This window comes from Brettanomyces nanus, chromosome 4 (genome assembly GCF_011074865.1).
Source record: "Brettanomyces nanus chromosome 4, complete sequence".
Taxonomy (NCBI): domain Eukaryota; kingdom Fungi; phylum Ascomycota; class Pichiomycetes; order Pichiales; family Pichiaceae; genus Brettanomyces; species Brettanomyces nanus.
The window spans coordinates 671,082-695,079 of NC_052377.1; the positions used below are offsets into that span (position 1 = coordinate 671,082).

General features: G+C 41.6%; 14 protein-coding genes across 14 annotated transcripts; 10 read left to right on the forward strand and 4 right to left on the reverse strand.

Moving 5' to 3' along the window:
- Window positions 1–62: 62 nt before the first annotated feature.
- Window positions 63–698, forward strand: FOA43_003535 (uncharacterized protein; the record flags this gene model as incomplete). The annotated part of the gene is made up of 2 exons (XM_038923786.1): window positions 63–66; window positions 196–698. The coding sequence occupies 2 exons, from the start codon at window positions 63–65 to the stop codon at window positions 696–698; spliced, it is 507 nt and encodes a 168-aa protein (XP_038779714.1).
- Window positions 699–1,242: 544 nt separating this feature from the next.
- ERG25_2 (C-4 sterol methyl oxidase) lies at window positions 1,243–1,937 on the forward strand (the record flags this gene model as incomplete). Its single annotated transcript, XM_038923787.1, is given in 2 exon segments — window positions 1,243–1,248; window positions 1,263–1,937. The coding sequence occupies 2 exon segments, from the start codon at window positions 1,243–1,245 to the stop codon at window positions 1,935–1,937; spliced, it is 681 nt and encodes a 226-aa protein (XP_038779715.1).
- Window positions 1,938–2,527: 590 nt separating this feature from the next.
- RPS8A (ribosomal protein S8A) lies at window positions 2,528–3,130 on the reverse strand (the record flags this gene model as incomplete). The annotated part of the gene is made up of 1 exon (XM_038923788.1): window positions 2,528–3,130. One exon carries the CDS (start codon window positions 3,128–3,130, stop codon window positions 2,528–2,530), a length of 603 nt encoding a protein of 200 aa, XP_038779716.1.
- Window positions 3,131–3,852: 722 nt separating this feature from the next.
- Window positions 3,853–4,080, forward strand: DPH3 (Diphthamide biosynthesis protein 3; the record flags this gene model as incomplete). The annotated part of the gene is made up of 1 exon (XM_038923789.1): window positions 3,853–4,080. One exon carries the CDS (start codon window positions 3,853–3,855, stop codon window positions 4,078–4,080), a length of 228 nt encoding a protein of 75 aa, XP_038779717.1.
- A 107-nt stretch (window positions 4,081–4,187) lies between these two features.
- FOA43_003539 (uncharacterized protein) lies at window positions 4,188–4,955 on the reverse strand (the record flags this gene model as incomplete). Its single annotated transcript, XM_038923790.1, has 1 exon — window positions 4,188–4,955. One exon carries the CDS (start codon window positions 4,953–4,955, stop codon window positions 4,188–4,190), a length of 768 nt encoding a protein of 255 aa, XP_038779718.1.
- Window positions 4,956–5,249: 294 nt separating this feature from the next.
- On the forward strand, window positions 5,250–6,233 carry PRS4 (ribose phosphate diphosphokinase subunit prs4; the record flags this gene model as incomplete). Its single annotated transcript, XM_038923791.1, has 1 exon — window positions 5,250–6,233. The coding sequence occupies one exon, from the start codon at window positions 5,250–5,252 to the stop codon at window positions 6,231–6,233; it is 984 nt and encodes a 327-aa protein (XP_038779719.1).
- A 364-nt stretch (window positions 6,234–6,597) lies between these two features.
- Window positions 6,598–7,935, reverse strand: FOA43_003541 (uncharacterized protein; the record flags this gene model as incomplete). The annotated part of the gene is made up of 1 exon (XM_038923792.1): window positions 6,598–7,935. The coding sequence occupies one exon, from the start codon at window positions 7,933–7,935 to the stop codon at window positions 6,598–6,600; it is 1,338 nt and encodes a 445-aa protein (XP_038779720.1).
- Window positions 7,936–9,073: 1,138 nt separating this feature from the next.
- FOA43_003542 (uncharacterized protein) lies at window positions 9,074–10,930 on the reverse strand (the record flags this gene model as incomplete). Its single annotated transcript, XM_038923793.1, has 2 exons — window positions 9,074–10,876; window positions 10,925–10,930. 2 exons carry the CDS (start codon window positions 10,928–10,930, stop codon window positions 9,074–9,076), a joined length of 1,809 nt encoding a protein of 602 aa, XP_038779721.1.
- A 501-nt stretch (window positions 10,931–11,431) lies between these two features.
- FOA43_003543 (uncharacterized protein) lies at window positions 11,432–13,579 on the forward strand (the record flags this gene model as incomplete). Its single annotated transcript, XM_038923794.1, has 1 exon — window positions 11,432–13,579. One exon carries the CDS (start codon window positions 11,432–11,434, stop codon window positions 13,577–13,579), a length of 2,148 nt encoding a protein of 715 aa, XP_038779722.1.
- A 134-nt stretch (window positions 13,580–13,713) lies between these two features.
- On the forward strand, window positions 13,714–15,176 carry FOA43_003544 (uncharacterized protein; the record flags this gene model as incomplete). Its single annotated transcript, XM_038923795.1, has 2 exons — window positions 13,714–13,717; window positions 13,834–15,176. 2 exons carry the CDS (start codon window positions 13,714–13,716, stop codon window positions 15,174–15,176), a joined length of 1,347 nt encoding a protein of 448 aa, XP_038779723.1.
- Window positions 15,177–15,365: 189 nt separating this feature from the next.
- On the forward strand, window positions 15,366–16,937 carry FOA43_003545 (uncharacterized protein; the record flags this gene model as incomplete). Its single annotated transcript, XM_038923796.1, has 1 exon — window positions 15,366–16,937. One exon carries the CDS (start codon window positions 15,366–15,368, stop codon window positions 16,935–16,937), a length of 1,572 nt encoding a protein of 523 aa, XP_038779724.1.
- Window positions 16,938–17,616: 679 nt separating this feature from the next.
- FOA43_003546 (uncharacterized protein) lies at window positions 17,617–19,131 on the forward strand (the record flags this gene model as incomplete). Its single annotated transcript, XM_038923797.1, has 1 exon — window positions 17,617–19,131. The coding sequence occupies one exon, from the start codon at window positions 17,617–17,619 to the stop codon at window positions 19,129–19,131; it is 1,515 nt and encodes a 504-aa protein (XP_038779725.1).
- Window positions 19,132–19,475: 344 nt separating this feature from the next.
- FOA43_003547 (uncharacterized protein) lies at window positions 19,476–21,776 on the forward strand (the record flags this gene model as incomplete). Its single annotated transcript, XM_038923798.1, has 1 exon — window positions 19,476–21,776. The coding sequence occupies one exon, from the start codon at window positions 19,476–19,478 to the stop codon at window positions 21,774–21,776; it is 2,301 nt and encodes a 766-aa protein (XP_038779726.1).
- Window positions 21,777–22,987: 1,211 nt separating this feature from the next.
- On the forward strand, window positions 22,988–23,689 carry FOA43_003548 (uncharacterized protein; the record flags this gene model as incomplete). Its single annotated transcript, XM_038923799.1, has 2 exons — window positions 22,988–23,011; window positions 23,333–23,689. The coding sequence occupies 2 exons, from the start codon at window positions 22,988–22,990 to the stop codon at window positions 23,687–23,689; spliced, it is 381 nt and encodes a 126-aa protein (XP_038779727.1).
- Between the last annotated feature and the right edge of the window lie 309 nt (window positions 23,690–23,998).

A 23,998-nucleotide genomic window follows, 5' to 3' on the forward strand; every position in this document is an offset into this window, starting at 1 on the left:
AAGGAGAGTGTATTGTAGTGAAATCTGGTTAGGGTATAAAATTTCTTATCGTACGTCTTATTATGAGTTTTATCTTTAAACAGGCAGCAAAAGTAATCCTCTATAGAGTGGTAAGTAAAAGTACAGTTTCACTAAAAACTACAAGTTATTAACGGTCTGAAATGTCACCATAGTTTGGGTCAGAAAATTTTCGAGTGGGTAAGCTGGACGAAGATCCTTACATGGAAGTGATTCCAGAAGATCAGTTGAAGTTCTGGCAGTTACAGGGATCTAAGAGGACCCGTGGTATTCCATCGTCAATTCCGCAGGAAAAGAAAGAGCCTCTCAGAAGAATTCAAAATATGGCATATCGAATGGATGCTTGCTTCAAACGAATAGGTATTCGTGTTGGGTTGGGTGGTCTTATCGGGCTTATTCCCGCCATAGGCGATATTGTCGTACTGATTTTAAATGCATATATTTTCAGTCAGATAGTCAGAGTGGACAATTTCCCTTACTCTGTTACTTCCAAGATGGTGTACAACCTTGTTCTTGACTTTGTTCTTGGATTAATCCCTATTGTGGGTGATATTTTCTCCATCGGCTACCGGGCAAATACCAGAAACTTTACCTTGGCACGGGACTATATGGTTTCCAAGTACTCTGTTAAGCAGCCATCCACTGGAGTTTCCCATCAAGTGGAATTGCAGGCTAACTGAAAGACGTGGAGTATATAATAGTTTGTTTGCTCGTTCCGCGTATCTTGCATTTGATGCAGCTTGGTCTCGATAGACTCTTTGCCTTCCAAAAAGGGAAATTTTTTTGTTAGGAAAAAATTAAATTCATGCAGCCCGGAAATATCGATAAGCACACCAATCTGGAGTTTTAAACGCCTTCAGGCTTTCTTCTTTTCTTTCGTTTCTTCCCCATCACTCTTCTTATCTTAATTCATCTCTTATCATTACTATGTCATCTAGGTAAGTGTTATAACAAGTGGGTTTTGTTCAGTGCCGTTTCGTACCTTGATTACTAACACTCAATGTAGCGTTTTGCTTGATAGGACTCTCAATGTCGTTGGCCAAGACACTCTCTTGAAAACCTTCCACGAAGTTCAAGGTATCGGGGGTTTAAGCATTTTGGAGCAACTTTGGGCATCTTACTATCTATATCTTGGTAACGATATTTTTGCCACTGGCCTACTTTTCTTTGCCATCCATGAACTCATGTATTTCGGAAGATGTCTACCCTGGTATATCATTGATCATGTCAGTTACTTCAGAAAGTACAAAATCCAGGCCGGCAAGATCCCTTCAGACCAAGAACAGTGGGAATGTCTTAAATCCGTGCTTATTTCTCATTTTCTCGTTGAAGCATTCCCTATCTGGTTCTTTCATCCTATTTGCGAGAAGATTGGGTTGAGCTTCCAGGTTCCATTTCCTTCCTGGAAAACAATTATTTACCAAAATATCATGTTTTTCTTTTTGGAAGATGCTTGGCATTACTGGTTCCACAGAGGTTTACACTACGGCAACTTCTACAGATACATTCACAAGCAACACCATCGTTTCGCTGCACCTTTCGGTCTTGCTGCCGAATATGCTCATCCTATTGAAGTGATGTTATTAGGTTTCGGTACTGTTGGAATCCCTATTATTTGGTGCTATTTTACTAGAAACTTACATTTATTCACCATCAGTATTTGGATTACCTTAAGATTGTTCCAGGCCGTTGATGCTCATTCTGGTTACGAGTTCCCAGTTTCCCTTCATCATTTCTTATTTATCTGGGCGGGTGCAGATCATCACGATGAACATCATCACCATTTCATTGGTAATTATGCCTCCTCTTTCAGAATCTGGGACTACTTCCTTAACACCGAGGCTGGTGAAACTGCTAGAAAAAGCAGAGAAAGAAAGTCCAAGATTGCTGGCGAAAAGAAAGCCATCATTAAGAACTAGATCACATTATTCCGGCAGACTACCTGCTTCTTTTATACTATTCAGTTTTTCCCTTTATAACATTCCCCCTATAAAATATATAACCCTGAAAAATAAAAAATTTTCACAACGCATATAAAGCTTGTCTAGTCTTTTTTATTTAATACAATATTCTCTCTTTAATCGTTCTCTTTGTTCTTCTTCATCTGTGCCGTCATAATGATGAGCATATGATCCAATATCAAAGGTATGTTACTTTCAGTTATTAATTGGATAATCCATCGATTGAATGATGATAAAAATTCTACAGACCTGTACTGATCTCTATGAGACTTGAGGACAAACATTATTGCCAATCTTTTTTCTGAACCAAAGGATCGATCATTCCAACATTCGTTTACCATTTTTGAACTTAGGTTACTAACAAAAATAGCTTAGATTTGTATAATACACCCATGTACCTATAATATAAAGTTGGTTCAGCTTAATTTGAATATCTGACGTACGGTTAAGTAGTATAATAATCATTCTGGTTCTCCTGACTAAAGAAAAAGAGGGTTTTTTTTTTCATATTTAAATGATGTATATAACAACAGATTAAGTTATAGCGCTTATTTCTTGGCAGTCAATCTTCTCAAGTAGAAGGCCAACTCATCACCCTCCAAGACGTAACCATCACATCTACCGGATTGGCCTGGTCTGGATGAAACAACGGCATACAATCTACCAGAACCAAACTGGGAAGAAACAGCAGATTCGAGTTTAGCGTCCTTGGCTCTAGCAGCAAGCTTCTTCTGCAAATGCTTAGATTTCTTTGTTTCCTCATCAACGACGGCCGTGCCCTTCTTACCCATAACCAAACCGTAGTGAGATTCGTAGTACTGCTTAAATGGAGTAGCATCGATTTGCACAACAGATGATTTGGTCAAAGTGTTGGTTCTGACCAACTCGTTGTTAGATGGATGGTAGACGACGGCATTGATTCTCGTCTTTCTAGAAACACCCTCGGAAGGCCATGAGAAGTTACCGCTCTCAAGTCTCAAAGCTCTGAACTTAAGGTGGCCACCTCTAACTCTAACAGCATGAATTCTTTTGGTACCAATCTTGGTACTGGCTGGCTGTCTTCCTAACTCAAACTTTCTCTTCTTTCTGTACTGAGCTCTCTTGGCACCAGTTGCTGATCTCTTGTGACGAGAATCACGTGAAATACCCATATTGCACTATGTCAATGTTAGTAATGAATTCTATTAGTTAAAAGGTGATTGTCACCTCGAGAAGAGAGTGAGTGTGTGGTGAAAATTTTTTTGTCTTTACATCCTGCTTTCTTTCTTAAGCTACTAATGATGCCAGTATGTAGAAACACTGAATAGACTTCTTTCTGTACTCTTAGGTACCTCTTTCAAGAAAATGATGGGTCGGTCATACCCTATTGAGTCTTCCCTCACCCACCTGGTCACACTATACTCAGCTCATTTCTGTATGCTTTCCACACTCTCTTCTTCAAAGTTGTTGCAATGTTAACTTACATTATCTTATGCTATTAAGGTTGGTGTATTAAGGTAGAAACAAAGGACAGAAACGTGGAACTGAAAAAAGTAAAAAAGAAGTTTTCAACTAGATGAAAAATTGGTGGGCTCCTCGCGCGTCCACGCTGGCTAACCCTGGTACTGGCCACACCAGGTTTCTCTTGCTCGCTTCCGCGTACTCCTGCCAAATACTTCAGAGCGGTCTACCGGGGTGCAACGAAAAAAATTTTCCTCTGGATCCGATGTTGCTTGGCATTAGAATTTATTCACAGTCACGCCGAGAACCCTCTTGAATGTCACATGATAATTTTTTATAAGAGTGATTTAGTGAAGTAAATTTAGTAGGCGCAAGCGGATCTAGATGCTTTTCATCTTCAACACATAAAGGGGATTGTTTGGTGCCAGATAACATGTCTGAGCAGATCTCTGTGTATGATCAGATTGAAATCGAGGATTTTACTTTTGATCCGGATCTCCAGGTCTTTTCATATCCATGCCCATGCGGAGATAGATTTCAAATATCCCTTGGAGACATGGAGGACGGTGAAAATATAGCCGTATGTCCATCATGCTCGTTAATGGTTGAGGTAATCTTTGAAAAAGAGGATTTAGGAGAATATATAGACGAGGTGGCTTAACCCTGCCTAAGTAGAGCGCATTGTAATTTTAGTGATATATGTATATAGATGGTTTAAATGTAATTTACGATAATTCTGAGAGAAAATTAGAGATATCGTACTTGTACTCAAACAGCTCCGTTAAACTTTAACGCTAAACCGACAAAGATTGCAAGAAGCACCACAGAGATCTTGATAAGTCCTCCTCCGAACGAGTCTGGAATGGGTTGTTTCTTCTTCTCATTAACTTCCTGGATTTGTTTGGCCCTTATCCGGTCCTCGGGATCCTCAATGGTATCTATGCTGGTGGTAACCTTACGTTTTTCATCTTGTTCGAGTTTTTTGATAGCTTCTTGATCAACCTGATCCAATTTTCTCTGTGCTTCTTCCTCCTCTTCTCTCTTTATGTCTCTCAAATTCTGTTTACAAAGGTCTGAAAAGTTGTCCTTGAATGCAGGATTAGAATAAAGGTTGTAGTACTTGGACCTTTTGGCAAGCTCTCTTTTTGTAGACTCTGGCGTAACAATCGATCCCGTGGTTCGTTCTTCGCTTGTCATGAACGACAATAGACCATTAATAATAGTAGCCACAGACCATGATGGGTTCCATAACTCCTCGTGAAAGTCACTCATAGATAAGCAAATCCTCTGATTGATTTCAAAACGTCCAGAAGGCGTACACATTTTAATTCTAGGGGGCTTGAAAGGGTATTCTGATGGGAAAGTGAGCCTTCCATGATACTGTCCACCTTCATATGGTGTTCCCGGAGGTCCCGTTATCACATAATGCCAATCCAGTATATTAGATTCTGATGGCCTAGCTATAATATATGGAGGCGGGTTCTCGTTGATCTGCTTGTATTCTTTCACAAGTCGTCTATAAGCCTGTTGAGTCATTGGAAGTAAGCGAAATGCAAAGCGAAGGAAAGCAAGGGTAAGAGTAAGTGATTAAACGAATAGACAGGAAGTAACAGCGGAAAACACCAGAATAAAAAGTTGAGACTCTGTCCTTTGTTATCCCAGTGTTGTGTTATCTTCTCCCCCTTTCTATCAAATAAGTTGTTATCCGCGTCGATCGTCTTAATTTACATCCAAATTTGAAAAAAGACTTGAAATTTTTTTGACTGATATTAGTTTGTATGTACGTACCACCTTTATCAACCTTCATCAAATTGTCAAACTATACCAGAAATGTCTCTTCGACACCCGAAAAACTCCATCAAAATCCTTTCTGCAAACTCGCATCCAGATCTTTCCAATATGATATGCGAAAGATTGGGACTCCCTCTAAGCAATGTGAAAGCATTGGAATTGGCCAATAATGAGGATGCCATTTTGGTCGGGGAATCGCTAAGAGATGAAGACGTGTATATAATCCAGACCGGATGCGGTGGTTTTGAAAAACTTAATGATTATGTCATGGAGCTGTTATTGATGATTCACGCTTGCAGAACAGCATCCGCTAGAAAGATTACTGCCGTGATTCCAAACTTCCCATACGCTCGGCAGGATAGAAAGGATAAGAGCAGAGTTCCTATCAGTGCCAAATTGGTGGCCAATCTTCTCACTACGGCAGGATGTGATCACGTGATAACGTTAGATTTGCATGCTTCTCAGATTCAAGGTTTCTTCAGCATCCCCGTCGATAACCTTTATGCGGAGCCTAATGTGTTGAAGTATATCCAGAGTCATTTTGATAATAAGGATGATATCATTTTGGTGTCTCCAGATGTTGGTGGTGCTAAAAGGGTTGCATCTTTGGCCGATAAGCTCGATACTATGTTTGCCTTGATTCATAAAGAGAGAGCCAAGGCCAACGTGGTGAGTAAGATGGTTCTTGTTGGTGATGTCACTGACAAAGTTTGCATTTTGGTCGATGATATGGCTGATACTTGCGGTACTCTTTGTAAAGCCTCTGATCTATTGCTGGAGAAAGGTGCCAAAGAAGTCATGGCTATTGTCACACACGGTATCTTCAGTGGTAATGCAATATGCAAACTCAATCAGAGTAATCTAAAGAGGGTTGTGTGTACGAACTCAATGCCTTTAAACAATCTTCAAGAACTGTGTCCTAAACTTGAGGTGATTGATATCAGTGGTACCCTGTCTGAAGCTATTAGAAGATTACACAACGGTGAGTCTGTCTCTTATCTGTTCAATACTGCTGTGTTCTGATTGATTATGTACTGCCTACGTATTCGAATAGAGCCGCATAAAAGAGATATGTTTGCACGTGACATTTGTCATGCGTATGCGACAGATCGGCGTGTTGTTAAAGGATCGGTTATTAACTTGTTCTTATAAGAACTGATGATAAACATCCTGGAAAACCGGGATTAGCTGAGGACTGACATCATCTATTGTATGGTTTGAATGTAGACCTGACAAAAAAGCTGTTGATTACAAACTCATGAAGAATATTTCGGCTTAATAAATAGTAAGCTTGAGTCGATTTCATTACTTACTCATCGACATACTGCTACCTCAATAAAAATAAAAAGTAAGAATAATAAAGATTTCCCGTGGTGCCAATTTCATCCTATTTACCTTCCAAATCATCCCCCAGAATAATATGCTGCAGTCTGAGCCGTTGATTAAAACGACTATTCTTATTTTCATGAACCAAACGCTCATGACGCCGTAAAGAATCCTTTCTTTTGAACATTCTTCCACAGCCCTTGTAATCGCAAACATTAAGTTTCTGGCCAGCCACACTGGTAACCTTTCCGGAAGATATAACTTTAGTGGAAGTTGAAACGTACGAAGGTACAGAGCCTACTGAATTAAGCTCATCATCATACACAGGCTGCTGAAACCGAATTAGCCGGAACCTATCCAAATGCTGAACAAACACTTCGATGGTGGCAAATATTTGGTTACAATGTGTGCACTTGTAATCACCATATTTCTTTCTTCTTTTGGATTTGAGCAGCTTCATTATAACCGGATCATTGTAATCGATTCCGCTATCTGATAGGCTCATTTCTCTGGTTCTTTCCTTTTTTGTTATAATATTGGAGGATTTGGAAAGTGAAGAATTATACAGTGCATTCATTGGCCCTGAGGAATCTCCAATACTACCAAGGCTATATGAATACATCATTGGTGCCCTCGAAGAGGAAGCAACTGGAGGTTGAGGGCTTGCCGAAACAGCTGGCGACGAAGTGACATCATTGCTGTAAAAATGACTGAAGCCGTGATAATTGTTGAAGCTTTCATAGATGTGTTTATTAGTATTCTGCTGCTGTGTGGATGCAGAAAAAGTTGGATCAGCCAGGGAGTCAGGAGAAAGTCCAGATAAAAGATCTGTACTCGGGTTAGACAAGATAGGATGTGAATATTGGAAGGGCGAGGAAGAATATGATGAACCGGATAATTTTGAAGACGTCTGAAGTGATTGCGAAGGAGAGACACCAGGAGTAGTAGCAGTCTGAGGATAGACAAAATCCATCGAGGTATGCGGAGTGTAAAGGGAATACTGCAGTTGTTCAGCTGAAGAAGACGAAGCTGAAGATAAGGCAGAGGAAATGGATAAAGTTTGGGTATCAGCCAAAGTTGCAAATGCCTGATTTTTACCGTAGGAATGCGAGTAAGCATGAGCATCACGGAGAGGCTGAGTAGAGAAACCGGTAGGATCTGTGGCTCGCCTTGATGGCAACTTTAGAGAAGCGATATCAGAAACAGCTGGCAGAGAACCGGAATGGCCGGTGGCAATCTCGGCCAAGCCAGCAAATGCCGAGATATTATCCAAATCACCAATGGAGAAGGTTGTTGAAAGAGACCTCTGCCTTGAATTTATCTGCTTTCCTGACTCCGAAGAGTGCTTCTTGCGGGACGGCTCGGAAGCTGCCACAGAATTAACACTGTTTGCCTGCATAATAGCGATGAAGAGAAGCAAACCAAGAAAGAAACCAAGAGGAAGGAAGACAGTGACAATTTAATACTAACAAAACTCAGCTCAACCACCGGAAAAAAGTAAGAAGTAAAAATCCCCCTTTTGAGAAAGAAAGGAAAAAAACTATGAAGGGAGACCAGAACGAGACAGGTAATCAGCTGCGAACAATAGAGCGGACGACGCGCTAAGGCTGACAAGTGGCTATTACTCTTCGCGGGGAAGATAAGTAGAAAAAAGAAAGCCCAAACTGAACGATAAAAGAGGAAGGTGAGAGAGGAGGGGGGGGGAAAAACGGAATATGGAATATGGGAAAAGAAATGAAATAAAACTAAAATGGAAAATGGAGATAGAAAATGGAAGACGGAAAATAAAAAATAGTTATTATGAATCATCCAAATGATTTTATTGTCTTACTACTCTGAACTGAGGTGACAGATTTTTTAGAGCTGTGATACAAAAAATAAACGCCATAATTAACTGAATGACTGCATCAATACAATGTCGCGGTGACTTGACAGCAAAATGTAAAGCCAGTCTCGGTCTAAAGATACAACAACAATAAGAAAAAGAAATGGGTGGTTCAAGAAACATTCACGTCAGCTTATTTAATTTTTCATGCTCTCAACCAACTGGACCGGGCCCGTTTGCTCATCAATATTTGAAATCGATGATTTGACAACCTGGTGCTTGCTATATTCACCAATGACAGAAAAGGTTTTAATGCATAACTGATTTTTCAGTGTGCGTATCTCGTGATGTTGCTCCAATCAGATTTGAAAAGGCGGCAAATCTCCTGCATATTCTGCCTCGGTGACCCTGTAATAAGAAAGAAGAAAAGATGTTGAAAAAAAGCAACTAAGCGCTAGTGTGTGCCGTTTGCGGCTTTAGTAAAATACAACAAAAAAACAGTGACAATAATGCCATGCGAAGCGCAAAGCGCAAAAAGCAAACAAATTGCGCTCACGCTTAGTTGATTGAAGAATCTGCAGTATCAACGCAAATGATGATACATTGATGCCACCACGAGTTGGAGTGAAACTCGGACCTACTTCTAGAACTTGCTCCTAATTCGGGTTCCGAAATTTATGCTATGCTATTCAATTAGGGTATATAAATCTTCCTATCGTCCGTTCTTCCTCTTACGAAAATTCCTCCGCTTAGCTTTGGTCTCTTTTAGGCTTTCTATTTGGCCGGCTTGCTTCGCCCAGTGCGATGCCTTTTCTAGATCCTTTTTGCAACCAATTCCTAATTCGTAGAATCGACGAAGTGAGAGCATTGCACGAAGGTCTCCTTTCTCGGCAGCTTTTTGTGCCCACGTGAATGCCTCACCGTAATCCTTTGGCAACTTTTCACTGCCTACAAAGTACCACGAGCAAAGACCCATCATACCTTCAGAATTTCCCAGCTCTGCAGCCATGTTGTAGAAATGAATTGATAAATCAGCATTACTTTCCACAATCTCTCCCATTTCGTAGAATTTACCCAAGAGAGCTGCAGATTTCGCATGCCCCAAATTTGCTGCTTGAAACAGCAATTTGACAGCATAATTCACATCTTTGATCACAATGTCTTTGTATCCGTACATATAGATCATTGCCAATTCGTAGGGTGCACCACAACTTAATTGCGTTGCAGCCTCTGTGGCTCTCTTAAGCCAACTAATTCCTTTCTTCTTTGTGGTCACATCTTCCGGTAGACCCATTAGCCCATGAAAGAGATAAATTCCGTACTCCATCATTGCCACAGGATGACTTTTCATAGCTGCTATTTCCACAAACTTCACCACTTTCCGTGAATCCGGTGTGCACCCCCATCCTTTACGATAACAGACAGCTGTTCGATAGGCGCTTTCAGCATGCCGTCCCTTGCCCGCTGTTTCGAAATAGTTCAACGCTTTACGAGTATCCGGCTTTCCCTTACTGAAGAGTCCTATGGAATATGCATCACCCAAGAAATGCTGTGCTTCAAGATATCCCGTTCTGCAGACCTTCTTTAGGGAACTATGGGCCTCCAACAAGTACTCCTCCCTTGTTTCTTCTGAAATGGGCGACTTCTTGCCCTTGCTCCTGACCATGGCCGTCTTGATCAACATCTTGGCAAACGAAAAGAGAACTTCTGAGTCACTAGTTTTGTGCGCATTCTTGCGATACATCTCTACAGAAGTTTCTGTCGGAAGCATATTTACAGTGCTATCACTGCCATAATTGGACTTGTAGAATGCTGTTGTTCCTTTCACCGAAGGTGCAGTACTAGTAATGGCGCTGCTAATCGTCGAAGAGACTACATCCTCACTGAAGACACCTGATGCAGACGGTCTTGGATGTTCTGATTGGCCCACTGATGACATCGATAATGACGAAACATCATCAAAGACCGTAGTTCCCAACCCATCGGGAAGTCCAGGAACCGATACTACAGGACTGCAGTAAGGAACTGCATTAATCTCATCTTCGTCTTCATCACTATCTGAGGAATAGTCCATTTCAAGGAAATTCACAATATCGAGTTCAGCGGCGGCAGATAAAGATGCAATTCGACGGCTTTTAGGAGATAAATGGGCAGGCGCTTGAGACCCCCCTTGACCTTTTGGAAGACATTTTTCCCGTTGCTGAGCGTGAGGACTGTGATTAGTTGAAGATGAAGTAGAGGAAAGAGAGTTTGGAGATTTGGAAGACGGTCTGGATGCAAGGCTATTATTTGAACTTCGATCTTGTGAAGGCCGGTAACCAGCGTCCATAGACTTGGTGTAATAGTTAGCTAACGAATAATAATACTTTGGGCTCTGAGGGGGGTGAGACGGAGACAAAGATGGAGGAGTAATTGCGAGATTGACAATGGCCTGTGAAGAATACTCCTTCGACTTGGATTTGAGGGCTGACACAGACAGAGATTGTGAGGATGCAGAGGACTCCTTGATAGGGCTCTGAATGGGAGATCGACAGGTCTTCACTGGTTCATCTGGGTGAGAGACCTTCATGTCTGGCGCATAAAATATGAACGCCTACAAAGAAATAAACTTGTTTGGAGTAGAGACGAATAAAATTGCCAGATGTCTGAAATGAGAGATAGAGAGAACACAGACAGACCTAATAAGAAAAAAACTAAAACTAAAACAAAAACAAAGGCATCTGCGTGAAAGAATTATATATCCCAAGAGAGAACCAGAACATATAAGAATTACGTTTCCAAATGAGTCAAAGCTACACAGTAGATCTCACAGCAGATCTCAATCAAAAGTTTTAAATCGTGACTTACATGAACAGAACATTCCGATTCTTCTAAAAGAGAACCATCATCCATCAGTATGTCTGGCCTCGATCATTTCGTGATCTGGTGGTGCATAACTCCGTTCCCTCGAAATTTTTTCGCGAAAAGATGGAGGAGAAATTAATGTAAGCGAAGTAAGCGAAAAAGAGGAGAGAGTAAACCGAGCTTAATCTTAAGTCAAGGAGTTCGTTCTGTTGAAAGTTCTACAAATATGTTCAAAAAATGGAGGTCCGACAAGTCCTCCAAGTCGAAACCGCAAAAGAAGGCCAGTGCAAAATCCCAAACAAGGGTTAGAGCCAAGGATAAACCACGGTCTTCGTCTCACTCTTCAATCGCTCACTCTCTTGGTTCTTCTTCGTTTGACCACACGACAACAAATACGAACGTCAGTACGACGACTACTGATGGTACCGAGATTCCTGCATCGCAAAGTTTAGATAAAACCTCTAGCGGCACTGGATTGGCTGATAGCGTCGATCCGAAGGCGGAGGTGTCTCATCTGGAGTTTTCTGCTTACAAAGACGAACCCTATGATCCTTCACTTGAGTACAAGGTGATCAACAAAGATGATTCGAATATGCCTTACGGAGATGGATCTGATAAGGTGTTTGGAATGGAGAACTTCGGCTACACCTGCTACATTGCCTCGATTTTACAGGCGCTTTACTTCACTGAGCCCCTTCGGAAAGAAGTGCTATCATTTCCCAAAAGGGATCCAGAAAATCTGCGTAAGAGAAAGCTACGTGTCAAGGGTATCCGGCCGCATGGGTTCATGGCTGCAATTTCTCTTCAACAGGAAAAACATGAAAAGGATAAGGATAAGGACAAGGATAAAGAGAAGGAGAAGGTGAAGCAAATCGAAAAACCATTACTTTTTGCTGTAGCCGACGACTTATCAAAAAAATCTTCGAATAGTAGTGTCTCGGGCTCTTCAAGAATGAAGAATCTATTCAGCAGATCTTCATCAAACGAGAAAATCAATAATGCGGATGGCTCCTCTGCTGAAGATACGGGCACAAGTGATGGAACAAACGATGCCAACGGAAACTCTCCTAGCATTGCAGATGAAATCCCCGTAGAGAATATACAACTTGAAAGAACGCTGATATCTCGATATCCAAGTTATAAAGACTTGGACATCAGGTATTTTTTGAACCATCAGTCGAATGTCACCATTGTGGGTGCCACGAACAACTCAGCTGACGGCTCAGAGCAGCGAAAAAGACGGGCATTATTTAAAGGACCAATCATCAACTTGGATATATCATTCAGCGAAGAATACGGTATGAAATCGAGCCTTTTCACCAGTCTTAAAGATGCTTTTGAAGCAGTCACCGAAAACAGTTCGAAAGTAGGTATTCTATCTCCTTACTACTTTGTGGAAGTTGTTAAACAGCTGAACGAGATGTTCAGAAGTTCGATGCATCAGGATGCTCACGAGTTTCTTAACTTTCTAATCAACAGCCTCATAGAAGTAGTCAGTGACTATACCGCATCGCATAGTGATGAATCGAGTAAGCTGAGCCAAATTTTTGAGGGGCTTCTTACTAGCGAGACTAAATGTTTGTCGTGCGAAAGCATCTCCACAAGAGACGAGAAGTTCCTTGATCTTTCCATTGACTTGCAACAAAACACCTCGATCGCCAACTGTCTGAAGATGTTTTCGCAAAGCGAGATGCTCAAGGGATCGGACAAATTCTTTTGCGAGACATGCCATTCTTTGCAGGAGGCTGCAAAGATGATTAAACTTAAAAAGCTACCTCAGATACTGGCTTTCCACTTGAAGAGATTCAAATATTCAGAGGAACTTGGCCGCATGGTGAAATTGTTTTACCGTGTTGAGTATACGAAGACCCTCCGTATTTTCAATACCACTGACGATACTAAGGAGCCGGACAAATTGTACGAATTATATTCTGTGGTGGTGCACATCGGAGGAGGACCTTACCATGGTCATTATGTCTCCCTCATTAAGACCAATAGATACGGCTGGCTTCTATTTGACGATGAAACGGTCGAATCTATCGATGAAAACTACGTGTATCGGTTCTTTGGTGATGGCCCTGGTTTATCTACTGCTTATCTATTGTTTTACAGAGAAGTTTTGGAGGAAGAAAAACTACGAGAAAAACAACTGTTCAACGGTCTTGATGACGAGGAAGACAGTGAAAATTTTGGTACTGCTCCCACTATGATGAAGAACAGTAACAATACGAGCTCCCGCAGTGAGAATGCTAACGAAAGTACGAACAACAGCTCAGATACCAAGAGCAGTAACACCGTCATTAACGGTTCAGAAGAGAACTCCAAGCAAAGCAAGAAGAAGAATAGGCTGACACTTAACTTTATGAAATTGTAGAGCCCTTTAAAATAGACATTGATTATACTTTATACTTATACTTATAATTCATCATTCTGCTGTGGTTCCACTGTTTCTAAAGTGACGAAAATATTAAATTACACACATTGCGTGGCAGCCACAAAATAGCAACAATGAGTGAAGTGGGTGTTAAAGCGCTTAGAAGTACCCCATAGTGTCTTGCTTGTTATAACTATTTGGTGTAATGAATTTACGCACCAAAACCCTGGCGTTGTTGACAGTTCTGTCGGTAGCTTTGGCTACTGGTTCGGCAATGGATATGGGGATGGATGATAAAAGTCCCGACGCTGATGATCGCTTAGCTTCTCTGAGAGACAGGTTAGCTGTCAAAATGGTTCACTGGTACTTTTCTCTACTTATTTTAACTATTCTTCCCGCTATAGCCGCATGCTATGCCATTGCCAACCGGTTTAGAGTGTCGGTCTCATTGCAAATCGTTTCGGGTATTTATTCTGTTCTTGAAGCTCTAGTGCTTCGTTTTCCGGATCCAGACGGCCACGAGAATAAAACATCCCGTGGAACTGCATGGTTCCTAATGTTCTTCTATGGACTGGTGCTACTTAATGGTACTGTTACAGAAGGGACCAACATTTTTTTAGCCAAATTCAGGGACTCTTCAATGGGGAAATATAGCTCTCGGTTGGCTCCAACTACCTATAAGGTGATTTCTGTCTTGATAGCTGAATGTGGATTCGTAAAATCTGCCATGAACATGGTGGCCATCCTAGGATTTTGCTATGATGATCACATTGGACAGTGTAATGCTCATGGGATCATGGGCATGTCCTTCATAGCATACGGCTGGTTTATGGCTACTATGCTTGTAATTCCCTGGTTACGGGTAAGTAGACACAAGCATTCCCAGGAATGGTACGATTCATTGATGATAACAGCCTGGGGTATTGTGAACACATTCACCGAGCATAGACCCTGGGAGCCTTGGTCGCATCATGACTACCAGCATACCAGCATGGGCATTATCTTTTGGGCCTGTGGAATGCTGGGAATCTATCTTTCCAGGGGAAATCGCCGGAGCCTTATGCCGGCATTAACCTTGATCTTCACCGGATATGCCATGGGCCAACATCCTCAGAAACTAATCCTCTCTGAGAAAGTGCACACCTTCTTTGGACTGGTCCTCATGTTTGGTGGTGCCATTAGAATCATGGAGATCAGCTTTCTTCTTCATGATAAAAGATCCGATCCAAGTGGTCAGGTGTTATCCTTTCAATACTTGGCACCATTTGCTTTAGTCTTGGCCGGTACTCTGTTCATGGGTGCCAACGAAGAACAGGTTCAATTAGTCGTTGATATGGGTGCAGATCATTCTGCCTATATTCTCATTGTTGCCAGTACTGCCTGCCTGGTTCAACTATTCTATCTATTGCTATTGGATTTATATCTCCATCTTTGTGGCTGCTCTATCAGTGGCACATCTCCCTATCAGTCCTTAGAGGGTGGACAAAATCTTGAAGACACTACTAATTCCATTTCTGAAAATACTGCTCGCCAGTCTGATGATCATTTTGAATTGGATGACCTTTCAAGTTTAGATAACGACGCTACAAGACTTTGAATATGGCATGGGAAATATATTTGTTACAGTACATAAAAATGACATCCATATAAGTAAAAATCGAAATCTCGCCTATTACAGCGTCCTAATTGGTAATCAGTGAAGATGAGATAAAATTTTATACTCATATAGATTATCTTCCTAAATTTCCTATCCTTTCTGTTTTTACTTACTTCTGTTGATTTCTCCATGAGTGCCATACTAAGTGCAGATGATTTGAATGATTTCATCACTCCTGGAGTGGCGTGCATTAAGCCCACTGACGAGCAGAATAGGGGCGATAGACCAAATCAGGAGCTTGAGATCGAGATTGATGGCTCCGGCCAACCCATGGAAGTGACCAAAGAGGGCAATACTACAAGGCTTCAGAAGGCGCAGATTTCATTGGCAGATTGCCTTGCTTGTTCGGGTTGTATCACATCTGCTGAAGAAGTACTCATGGCCCAGCATTCACATAAGGAGTTTCTCAACGCTTTAAAGGAACATAAAGATGACATGATTTTTGTGGCCAGTATTAGTCATCAAACTAGGGCCTCATTAGCTAATGCTTTGGGAATATCATGGGAATACGTTGATAAGCTGTTGATCAAGTTGTTTACCGAGAGACTAGGATTCGCTAAGATCGTGGGGACAGGTTTGGGACGAAAGATCTCTTTGAAGCAGATGTCTCAGAGTATCATTGAGCGTAAATACGGCTCCGAAGCACTTAATAAACCAGTGCTATCGTCAATTTGCCCTGGATGGGTTATGTATGTTGAAAAGACACACCCTTTCCTTTTGCCCTATATGGATAGGACTAAATCTCCGCAGCAAATTACTGGTCTCTTATTGAAACGGCTTACCGCAGCAGAATATGACATTAGACCAACCCAAGTTTATCATCTAGCGATCATGCCCTGCTTTGATAAAAAGTTAGAGGCCGCAAGACCCGAGTCAGATGAACAGATGGACGTTGACTGTGTGATAACTCCAAGAGAGTTGGTGCAGATGCTACAAGAAGAAGAAATCGACGTTGACAGTTTGTTATTGAGTGTTCAAAATGACGCTGACTATTGTGATGTGAAGGTATTATATGAGCATTTTGCACCGAAGAACTGGCTCGGGCCCACTGAATCGTGGTATAATGACGAGGGATCTCCTTCGGGAGGCTACGCATTCCATTATTTGAATGAGGTAGTCAAGTATGCAGTTGGCAATCTTGGTGCCAAGGTGGAGTCGTTGGAAATTCGTTCTGTGGGAGGACGAAACCCGGATATTTATGAACTTGAATTGGTTAACAATGATACAGGAGAAAGTATAGCAACTAGTGCCGTTGTGAATGGATTCAGAAATATTCAGAACATGGTTCGGAAGATTAAAAAGCCAAGTGGTGAATCGATAGGCAATGTAAGAGGTCGAATGGCGCACAGAAAAAGAAGGGGTGATGCTAGTAACAAGAAAACTGCGAATACAGTGTCGATCGATCCACTGAAATGTGATCTTATAGAGGTTATGGCTTGTCCAAACGGATGCATCAATGGGGGAGGCCAAATCAGTGGACCATCGGATCGCTATTCCGCCAAACAGTGGATACAGAAGGCTACAGACATTTACAATTCTATCCCATTAAGCATTGAGCCGGATTCAGCTGAAATGGAACAGTGGATAACTGCTTGGCTTGAGAAATTCACTGTGTGCAATTCTAGATTGTTGAAAACGACATTTAGAAAGATCGAGCAACCAAAGGATACAGCTACTATAGCTCTCACTTCGACGTGGTGAAAGCTCACTAAAATCATAGTTCGCAGACCCGTCGACCTCTCCTCGAACTCCGAGTTTTTCATTTGCTATTGTCCGTAGTATGTACGAGGCGTCGTTCTGAGTGAACGGACTTACTTTACTAGAAACAATGCAAACGGACCTGCTGGTTGTATTTTCAGACATCATGGTATAAAGCATCGACCCACTTATTGTCCATAACTAATGTCCTCGGACTACGTTTCTCTCTGTCTTTCAATCGTTCATACAGAATTTGGCGCTGAAAAAAGACGAGAGACAGAAAGCAGCGAACTCCGCCGAGGGAATCCATCCGGCCAGACACTACTCCATCGGTTTTTTTATAGAAAATAAACTAGTTATATATGCATTGATGACAAGGGGTGAGGGGAAGAACGGCGGCAATTCGTGCTATTATGATCAGTGGGTTACAACCCTTGACAGGGTACAAAGTATCTGCACTTTCTCTGAACAATTTATAAGAAAAAGAAAAATCATCCGGGCCCCGAGCTCAACGGGTGGTGTCGCGGGGTTTGCAGATTCCGCCGCAAATCTAATATAATAAGCAACGGTAAAAATAGAGTGGTGAATTATTTCTCCAGACATAAAAAGAAGGGGGGATTGCCTTCTTCAAATATAAAAAATCAACTAGTTGTTTGCACACTGTTATTACATCTTGATAATTATGACTGGTATACCATTTAAGGAGAACACCGTTGTAGTGGTGTTTGGCGCTTCTGGAGATTTGGCAACAAAGAAGATATTTCCAGCCTTGTTTGGTTTGTTCAGAGAAAAGTATCTTTCAAAAACCACGAAAATCTATGGATTTGCCAGGACCCAGATGAGCAATGAAGAGTTCAAAGGTCGGATTAAGGGGTTCTTCCAAACTCCAACAGAGGAATCCAAGAAGTTGGTTGACCAATTCCTTGAACTGTGCTTCTATCATAGTGGCCAGTACGACCAAGCCGAGGGATATGAGGAGCTCACCAAGTCAATTGAGAAGTTTGAGGCGGAAAGAGGTGTTAAAGAGCCCCACAGGCTCTTTTATCTGGCTCTTCCACCAGGCGTGTTTGTGCCCGTCGCAGAAAGAGTGAAGAAATACTGTCATCCTGGAGATAAAGGTATTGCCCGCTTGGTTGTGGAAAAGCCATTCGGTCGGGATTTAAACACGGCCAAACTTTTACAATCGAAGTTGGCACCACTTTGGAAAGAGGATGAGCTTTTCCGTATAGATCACTATTTGGGTAAGGAGATGGTTAAGAACTTGATTCCATTAAGATTCGCCAATTCGTTTCTCAGTGCCTGTTGGGATAGTCGATACATCACGAGTATTCAAATATCTTTCAAGGAGCCGTTTGGTACCGAGGGAAGGGGTGGTTATTTTGATAATATCGGAATTATCAGAGATGTTATGCAAAATCATTTACTTCAAGTGCTCACACTTCTTACCATGGAAAGACCCGTCTCTGGGGAAGCCGAGTCCATTCGTGATGAGAAAGTCCATCTATTGAAAGCTGTCAAACCTTTGAACAAGGACGACGTGTTGGTTGGTCAATATACGAAGTCAGAAGACGGTAAGAAGCCCGGATACTTGGATGACAAGACTGTGAAACCTGGATCTAAGTGTATCACATACGCCGCCATAACATTGGAGATTTGCAATGAGAGATGGGAAGGTGTGCCTATAATCTTGCGTGCCGGCAAGGCGTTGAACGAGGGTAAAGTTGATATTCGGGTGCAGTTCAAAGAGACCAAGAATGGTATTTTCAAGCACGTTGCTAGAAACGAACTGGTGATTCGTGTGCAGCCGGATGAAGCTATGTACATGAAGATGAACACAAAAATCCCTGGAGTTTCCCACAGCACTACGACTACAGACCTCGATTTAACGTACAGCAGCCGCTACAAAAAGTTCTATATCCCCCAGGCTTACGAGTCCTTAATTAGAGACGTTCTGAATGATGACCATTCCAGTTTTGTTAGAGATGACGAATTGGAGATTTCCTGGTCGTTGTTTACTCCATTGTTGGAGTATTTGGAAGGACCCGAGGGACCGACTCCGGTTCCTTATGCATATGGATCCAGAGGGCCCTCGCTGCTTGACGATTTTATGGTCGAAAATGGCTATGTTTTTCAAGATGATTCAGGATACCAGTGGCCTGTTACTACTCCTCAGAGTCCTGGAGAAAGCAAGATGTGAAGTGGTGGTGTCATTATGCTTGCGTTTGATGCCATTCTATTCTTTTTTTTATATTTTCATGTCTAAATTTAACCCATAGTTAATCCGAGAGAAGCCTATTAGTTAGCAGGGCTTTAACGTAGCTTCAAAAAAAAAGAAATGGGGAAAACACCGGCGAGAAAAAGAGAAAAAAGGTACGGTTCCGATTTAACCATAATATACATCTTCTTATCAAACGATCGATATATGAGAGCAGCGTCACAGTAGGTGCACTAAGATTACTCACAGGTTTCGAAGTTGTCAAAGAGATAGAAAAGCATAGAACAAGCTCAACTATCGATCAACACCTTCATCTATTTCAAGTTATGGAAAGTGGACATCGAACGCAGGCTCGACGCGTCAAAGTGTACACCTTGGATGGAGATAAATGGATTGATAAGGGAACGGGGTACTGTACGGGAGAGCTTAAGGGCGGGCCTCATTTCATGGTGAGGAACGAAAACAACTCATCAGAGATATTATTAAAGGCATCGATCGAGGGATCGATGCAATATCAACGTCAACAGGATACTTTAATAGTGTGGACGGATCTTGAAGGTAACGATTATGCACTTTCTTTTCAAGAACCGGAAGGTTGCTTAGCCCTCTGTAAGTTTCTAATCGATCTCCAGCGAACTACCGAGCCTAATATTTCCCTTGTTGCCGTTTTCTCTAATGGGGAAGATGGAGAGGTCACAGAGGTGATTGCCGGCCCTGTACCTGAACCGAGTATACCCACGGATGACAATTTAGCCGAACTACTTGATCTTGTAAGCCAAGGATCCAAGTTCCCCAAGTTTAGAGAAATGCTACTGGCTTACATACAGGAAAAGAAATACCTACACATACTTATTGACACATTTCATCGCAACGAGACTCGTCACAAAATTTCAAACCTACATTATTTATGCGATATTATTAAGACGATTATATTCTACAATGATCCGGACATCTTGGACACTTTGTTGGAAGATGATACTATTGATGGGGTCTTAGGAATGCTAGAATATGACGTTGAGCTTGGTAATATGAAGACAAATAATCGTGAGTATCTCGCTAAGATGACCCGCTCTCAAGAAGTAGTACCCATCACTAACAATGATATCAAAAATCTATTGAAAAAAACCTTTAGATTACAGTTTCTGAAAGACGTTGTGTTGGCTCGGGTATTGGACGATGCCACATTCAATGGAATCTCCAATCATATTCAAATAAACGAGGAAAGAATTCTTAAATTTATTAAGAACGATCGCTGCTTTCTTGCCGACCTATTTGAATACTTCAATACCGATGGTACAACAGAACCAGGGCTGGCAAATAAGAGGCAAGAGGCAATCAGGTTGCTTCATCAGATGGTTCTGATTGCCAAAGAACTACAACCTTCTCCGAGAACAAGATTTTTCAAGGCATTGATCGAAAAGGGATTATTTAAGGCCGTTCAATTTGCACTTAAGCAGAAGTGCCAAGACGATATTAGCCGAGTATTGGCGACAGAAGTTATAGTCACTATAATTGAGCATGACGTGTTCCTCTTTCGGAAATCATGTGGTCCTGGAAATAATGAGAGCAGATTTTTGGAAAGTAGAGATACATACGATACGGCACTCATCAACATATTGACAGGAATACTTATTAATGAACCCAACATTGGCCTGAAAACCCAAGCATTTGAGGCCTTGAAGATGATTCTAGACCCCTCGAATTTGACTAACGCACCAGAATCACTCCGCTCTTCGCCTGCCAATTCATCCAGTGACGATGATAATGACTGCATAACTAATCCATGCGAAACGTTCTTGGAATCGTTCTATAAATATTCTGCCAATCGACTTTTTGCGCCGTTGATGACGATTAACGAGAATAATATGATTGGCAGGGGAGATATGGTCACATACATCGGACTATGTGAATTGTGCAGTTTTATTGCTCGGGAGCACGATAAGTTCTACAGCCATAGATTTATTGTAGAAAGGAAACTTTTGGACGGGGTGGCTCAATTGATGGACAAGAAGTATCCTTATCAGTTAAGGATTTGCGCGCTCCGCTGTATCAAAGTTATCATCTTACTCGATGACGATATTTTGACCAGCTACATTATTCAGAATGAAACCCTTAGTAAATTTGTCTCATTCCTAACAGAAACCAATAACTGCAACAGTTTGGTAAACTCTGTTTGCTTAAACTTGCTCGAAATTTTGATACAGAATAACAACCTTCGGAACTTTCATCGGATTGGCAGGCATCTTGTTACCAGCTATGGCCGTTTACTAAAGGATAATTTCTTGGGAGAGCATTTGGTTCAAATTATGTCCATCGAAGAAGATCAGATAGAGACCACCAACGATGGCGAAGAAGACAATAAGCATGAGGTACTGAGGAGTGAAGACAGCTCTTTAGTATTTGGAGAAGAGGATAGGTCTGCAGATATCTCATCACTTCAAACACCAGCAGACATGTCAAATATTGATACAAGTATATTATTAGAGAGAAGAGAAGAGGATGGAAATCCCCAAGACAAGGGGAAGAATGGTAAGGAAGAGGAAAAATCGGACGATAGAGACGACAGCACTCAAGCAAAGGAGAAGGTCGTCGACGAAAGTCTTCTTCTGGCTATCAGTAAGGCCTGATTATAAAGTAATATACGCATATACTTGTTTGCTAAGTAGTGGTCATCTGCTCATCTGTTTCTTTCGAGATCCTTCATATACATCCATACACCAAGTTTATTTCAATTATATATGAAAGACAGTGTGAGGAGCAGTCGTATCTGGCAGACGCTACTTAACTCCTGAGTGATCTCAATAACACTACCGTTGATATGACATTAAAGATTAATCCGGTGTCTAAAATCATTGGTCTTTCGACGGTGTTGGCCGTTGGATTTTTGATGGTAGTTTTGGCAGCCGCCGTCTGGGGGAACTGGCTACCTATATTAGTTGCTTTCATTTTTTCCATCGCTCATACTCCCACGCTAGTCTCAGGAATACGCTTTTACTATGATGATTCTCTTGGAGATGGGTTTGAGGAGGGTGGCAAAAGTGATGCGAGCGGTTTGGCTCATTTTCTAGAGAGTTTTCTACTCGCATCAGCCATCTCAATGCCTTTAGTTCTATATCACAGCCATGTCCTCACTAGACCTGCTTGCTCCCTCACAATCGTCGGGGGCTTACTAATTTACGGAACCGTCGTTATATTCACAACTTTTTTTGATGGATTCAACTCTGAGGATGACGATCCATTTACCATGTAACTACACGGGGCTGCTTATCTATCTGTCTATCTTTCCGTATATACTGAACCACTAGTTATCGCGAATTTGTAGATTTTTAAGGAGTAGGTAGCACTTTAAACTTCTACGGGATTACCACGTTTGTCTGTTTTTCTTATACCATTTGCCAGCATTTATAATGAACCGACAGGGTTTCCAAGATGATAAACGATAGGAGGGTTTCAGCTATAAATAATCACATTATCGCTTCTGCCACATGCCGGTCTAGAAACGCATGCATCAATTGTCGTAAGAGGAAGAAAAAGTGCGATGAGATACACCCAACCTGTGAGTTTTGCCAGAAGAGACATGTCTATGGAGGGAACCCAATGCCAATGGAAGCCATGAGATGGATTTTAATATCAATGACTTCTCGCTGAGGAAAGAAGGAAAGTCATTGGTAAGGGAAACCGTAGACTAGACAACAGTGGAAACCAATTACAACCATCTTCCAAAACAGGAGTATCGTTTTTGTAAACTCTTCTGGAGAGTCGATAAAGGGAAATGCTTTGATTAAGCCAGTTACTACAGCTTTGGGGAGCACTTCTGATAGTGAGACCAGCGAAAAATATGTTCCATAACATTATCAAGCAAGTTAATTCTTCAGCATTTAATCCTCAAACAAGTTGCTTTGATAACATGGTTAGGCAAGCTTTGTTTTGGGGTGACTCGTTAGCGGGCGCTGAAGAGAAATATTTTCCAATGGACGAGTCACAGATTTTAGAGGCCAGCAACTTGTCTTAAGAAGAGATGATATCTATACTCAAGTTGCCAAGCATACATTCCTATCTAAAAGCGGCTATCTGCACTTTATTCAGCCATTCTTATTGTCTTTGCACTATTTCTTCTTCTTCTTCATACCTATTCCAGCAATTAGACAGTACCGCCAGCCTCTTTCTTAATCACTCTGTCTAGTGTTTGGCCGGAAATACTTTGAACATCGGCAATGACATATTCCTCGTACATTTTGCCCTTCGATTAGCTCAACAGAATCAAGCAGTGCTCTACAGTTTGGTTGGATGGGGTGGAATGACTTTGCTGGGTTCTGATAACAAAACGGCTCGTGGAATCTATAAGGGATTTGACCTTACCAGAAAAAGATGTTCTTCAGCTCAGAATGGCGATAAACCGTTAACTAAAAAGGACTATCTAATATTACTGACCGTTTATAGTTTGTTATTGGGTGCCGAAATATCTACGGGTGGTGTTAGATACTGGTTCTTTTACTTCTACAGGCGTGTGATCTTTCAAAACAATATGCATAGGCATTGAAGAGTGTGCTGTTTAACATTGATTTGTTGTGTGGCAGTAGAGTTGCAGTAGATTCGCCTCGAAAGATAAGAAAGCTGCGGCAAGAGCATTCAAGGTAATTGGCCAATGCATTTGAAGAGTTCGAGCAGAAAATTAACAATGCCAGACCACCTATCGAACTGATTAGGAAGATGGAAGAACCTGGAATGGACGCACTTCTTGATTTACATCTCAGTCTATTTGAACCATTATAATATTTATTGAGGATTTGACAAGGAGTTGCCATTTACAGACTCAAGTATCCAGAGTATGAAGGCAAATGCAGACCAG